The sequence below is a fragment of the Convolutriloba macropyga genome, unplaced genomic scaffold, assembly GCF_964194025.1.
Source record: "Convolutriloba macropyga unplaced genomic scaffold, txConMacr16.3 SCAFFOLD_4058, whole genome shotgun sequence".
Taxonomy (NCBI): Eukaryota; Metazoa; Xenacoelomorpha; order Acoela; family Convolutidae; genus Convolutriloba; species Convolutriloba macropyga.
This window is the reverse complement of record NW_027453386.1, coordinates 8,264-12,232: the sequence shown is the minus strand read 5'-3', so window position 1 is coordinate 12,232 and position 3,969 is coordinate 8,264. Positions and strand designations below refer to the sequence as shown.

Below are 3,969 nucleotides of genomic sequence, written 5' to 3'. Positions count from 1 at the left end.
GTTCGGATTTGTGCATGCAGAGCCATATAAGAGTACTGGCAGAATTAGTATGGGATAAATGCCCTCCAGCTTTGCTGTAAAGACTTTACAACAACAATAACAACAAGCTGAAACGGAAAATATCCCATGTGTTGTACTTTAATTTGAACAAATCCGATGATTTATTTGGGTAATCAAATTTAAGCCTTCGGCTCTGATTCTCATTTTTTTCTCATTCGACTCCGCACCCGTTTGGCTCTAATTCCTAGCTCCAATAAAATTACCATATTCATTTCAGATCAGTTTTAAAAGTAGATTTTAAAAACAGAGCTCGGAATTGGCACATAGAGAATTTGATCGCTACTTGTTAACAGTCACACAATGGGTCGAAAAACGGGTAAAAGCAGAAAGAAGTACTGGAAAAGTAACGAACTAGCCGCCAAGACAAATGAAATCACCGAATTGAGCAAGTCAAACCTGCTGAGGAAAGAAATTGCAGCGAAATCTGACAATGAGTTATTTGCCCTGGACAAATCAAAGCAGTGGGTTTCTGCGGAAGGTTCGTATTCAGCAGCTTCGGACGCACCACCCAAAAGTATTATCGAAAAACGAAGTGAAATTGACGATTGGACGCACAGAAACGAAAAATATCAAAAGCGACCTAAATTTACCGCAAAAGATCTTGATAAAAGTCGCGAATCAGCGCGGGTTTATTCTTTTGATAAAGATATCTGGGGTTCTAGTAAAGGCCTAAAACGCAAAACAGTTAGCAAACCCAATGCGAATGATCACGTTTCTTTGCCAACCGGTGGATTGTCGTACAATCCGTCCTACTCCGACCACCAAACTCATCTAAGCAACGTTTTAGAGCGTGAGGAAAAAGAAGAAAAACAGAAAAAAGCCGAGCAAGAATTTTGGAACAGTATTCCTCCTGTCACTCATGAAGAAAAAGAAGCAGCTTATATGGAGGGAGTTGAGAACTTCTTTTTCAAACAAAAACTTTGCGACGAAGGAATAAATGATGAATCCAAGAACGCAAATAATGTAATTAACGTTCATCCACCGCTCAGCAACCGAAAATTAAAATTGACTCCCAAACAACGAGACCAATTGAAACGTAAACAGTACCTGAAAACTAAACTGAACAATGCGATGAAAAAGGAAAAATTGAAAAATGCCCGAGAAAACGAAGCCTTGCACGCTAAAACTATTAATAAACGTTTAGCAAAAGTTGAACAATTGAAGCTTTTGAAATGGCAGGCAAAACAGACTAGGAAAAACAATCCAAAAAGAGTAAGAATTATTGGAAGGACGTATCCGGAGGAACTGAAAGCCTCGTTTAAATTGACAGAAGAGCTGCAGGGAAGTCTCAGGAAATTAGTTCCCGAGGGTGATTCTCTAATCAGCGAACGACTGGAATCCATGATTAAGCGAAACATCATTGAACCCATGCCTCTTACAAGAGCGAAAACGACGGCCAGGCAGAGATACATTGAAAAGAGAAGACAACGAAAGAATGTCAGAAATGTTTACAATCAGAAAGGTGAAATTTCTACGTAGTATTTTCCTGCAATATATATTTGAACGAATTGTTTTCCTTATGAGCAGAAGAAACAGATCCTTTTCAGTTCTGCTCGAACTGTATTTAGCTTTCATTGGAGTTCAAAAAACGATTTTTTACATGCAAAGTTAAACAGCATGAAATTCGTTGAGCTATAATTTTTTTGCCGAGATTTAGTGGCAGCTTTTGGTGTTGCCCAACCTTTCTTTAACTTTCTTCTAACCTGATCTATCCTTTCTCACCAGTAGCCGGTCTGTTAAAAGTAATACATTTTAATAAGTGGACGAAAGTGATCAGGTTGTAAATTATAAGCGTTTTAGCATTGAGCGGTAAATAAAAAATAGCAGCCCTTCTTTTGAAAGAAAATTTAGAACAGTTACCTATAAACCCATAAACCCTATTTACTAGGTTAAAGCCTCATCTATCATTTTAAACCTTCGGCTCTCTGCTTTTTAGTTGCTCTCGGACAAAGTTTGAAGCAATTATTGTAAACGTGTTGGTCTTTTTTAATGCAATGTTTTAGCTTGGCCGTTTTTGCACTTTTCTTCTGGAACATTATGTGAGCTCTTAGCTTTTTCACACATTATTTCTTCATTTTTTAGTGATGTTCCTCTCGTTTTGAAATAATGGTTGTTTGTAAAATTGACTGGGCGAAAGAAAAGCAAAGCTTTTGAAGCTGACTGATTGAGATGTCAGGGTGACAACCTGGAGATCAGACGTTCAAACCCTCGTTACGGCCGTTTTTTCGCCCATAAAGCGTTTCGAAGCTGCACCCCCTCAAAATTAAATTGCACCCGTCTGTCGATTGAGAGCAATTATTCTGACGTTGGTTGACTTTTTCTGTTTCCGAACGCTCCTGCTGTAGTTGCTAATTCAAATAATGCTAAATCGAGAAAGGTTTTGCTGGTTGATTGCACGTATTACGTAAAACCTGTAATTCAGTGTGGTAGTTTAGTTTATGGTGGGACTAACCTATCTTAAATTTGCGATGTAGCTATTTTCCAAAGAAAAATTATTAAGGCTATTTTTGAGATTGTCAATGAGATGTTGACCATAATCTAAGAAATATCAAAATTATGACTGCTATGCTGTTATATGTCATATTTGGCCGTTTTTGTTGTTTTTAAGGCTTAAATATGTCCAGTACTATATACAGTTCTTAACGAGGATGAACGTTTCAAAGGCCCTTTCAATGTATATCTACGTTTTTTTTTACATTTTGCTGGTTTCTTAGAACGTTTAAGAGCGTTGGTTTTTAGTGAAGTGCCCATCCTACCGTTGAATTTGTTTTGCGTGACATTTTTGGTTGAGCCGAAGCAACAAGCAAAAGCTAATGAGCTTGTCATTTCGAGTGATCAAATATTCTTAAAGTCTTTCCTCACTAGATTGAGGAAAAAGTATGAAGATTTTTTACATTTCAATTTTTCTGTATAACTTAACTGAGGTTTTCATGATATTTTTGGCTTGTTGTACAGCTCCCCGTTTAATTTCTTGTCTTTTTACTTTTCCTTTCGTTTTCGAATTAACCATCAATTGCTTTTTTATTGAACATATCGTTCTTTAGCTGAAGCTGCATTCCTTACCTATTCAATTTACACTTGAATTATTAGTTGTAATCGGCACTTTTTTCAATGAAAGACAATAAATTTTGACTCTGACTTACAATTGTTATTGCAATTACACAAAAGTTTTTAAACTGATATTTTAAACTGATATTGCTCCCAATTTAGTGGGTGCAATATTATTTGCAAACCTTAAAACTATTGTGCCATTTTTTTCATAATGGTTTACTATGTAATAGCAAGTATTCTCTAACTGTGGTATATGTAGCGTACTATAGGTTCAATTCAAACCACCTTTTTTAAAAATAATTTGAGAACAAGTTTTAGTCCCAGCAAGGAAACCGAATGAGGAGTTGATTATTCCAAAGTTTTAATCATGGCCAGGTGTGGTCATATGGTTTCAAATGTGACTTTTTTCTCTCTTCTTTTAGATGCGTGCTAAATTGCTCTTATTTAGAATTTAAAGCAGCTTAACTTGATTGGCGGAAGTTTGCTACATGAAGTTCGGACGAAAGTGCGCCCAAATTGATTTCTAAAATTCAAATATTTTTTTAAAAAAATTATCTAGAAAAAACTCTGAGGGCCCAGAGCGACCCCTGTTGAAGAACTTTTTATTTGAACAGCACCCTCTCGGTTGCTTGAGAGCAGTCCATCGTACATTAGTTGGTTATGTTTTTAGCTATTGTATTTTTCAATACTTTCCGCTATGCTAAAAATGCTAAAAGCTAAGGTAGGCTAGAAATTTTGGACTTTGATTGATGAGTTACGCCGTAAATGAGCTTGGTTCAGGAGCGATTCAACTGTTTTCTTGTCGGAATGTAGGATTTTACACATCTAATAACCCGGCAATTTTTCAGATTGTTTACC

At 36.4% G+C, this 3,969-nt stretch overlaps 1 protein-coding gene across 1 annotated transcript; it reads left to right on the top strand.

Annotated features, from left to right (window-relative positions):
* The first annotated feature begins 255 nt into the window (after window positions 1–255).
* LOC142358253 (ribosome biogenesis protein NOP53-like) lies at window positions 256–1,568 on the top strand. The gene has a single exon (XM_075409691.1). It carries the CDS (start codon window positions 361–363, stop codon window positions 1,537–1,539), a length of 1,179 nt encoding a protein of 392 aa, XP_075265806.1. The 5' UTR covers window positions 256–360; the 3' UTR covers window positions 1,540–1,568.
* Window positions 1,569–3,969: the final 2,401 nt, after the last annotated feature.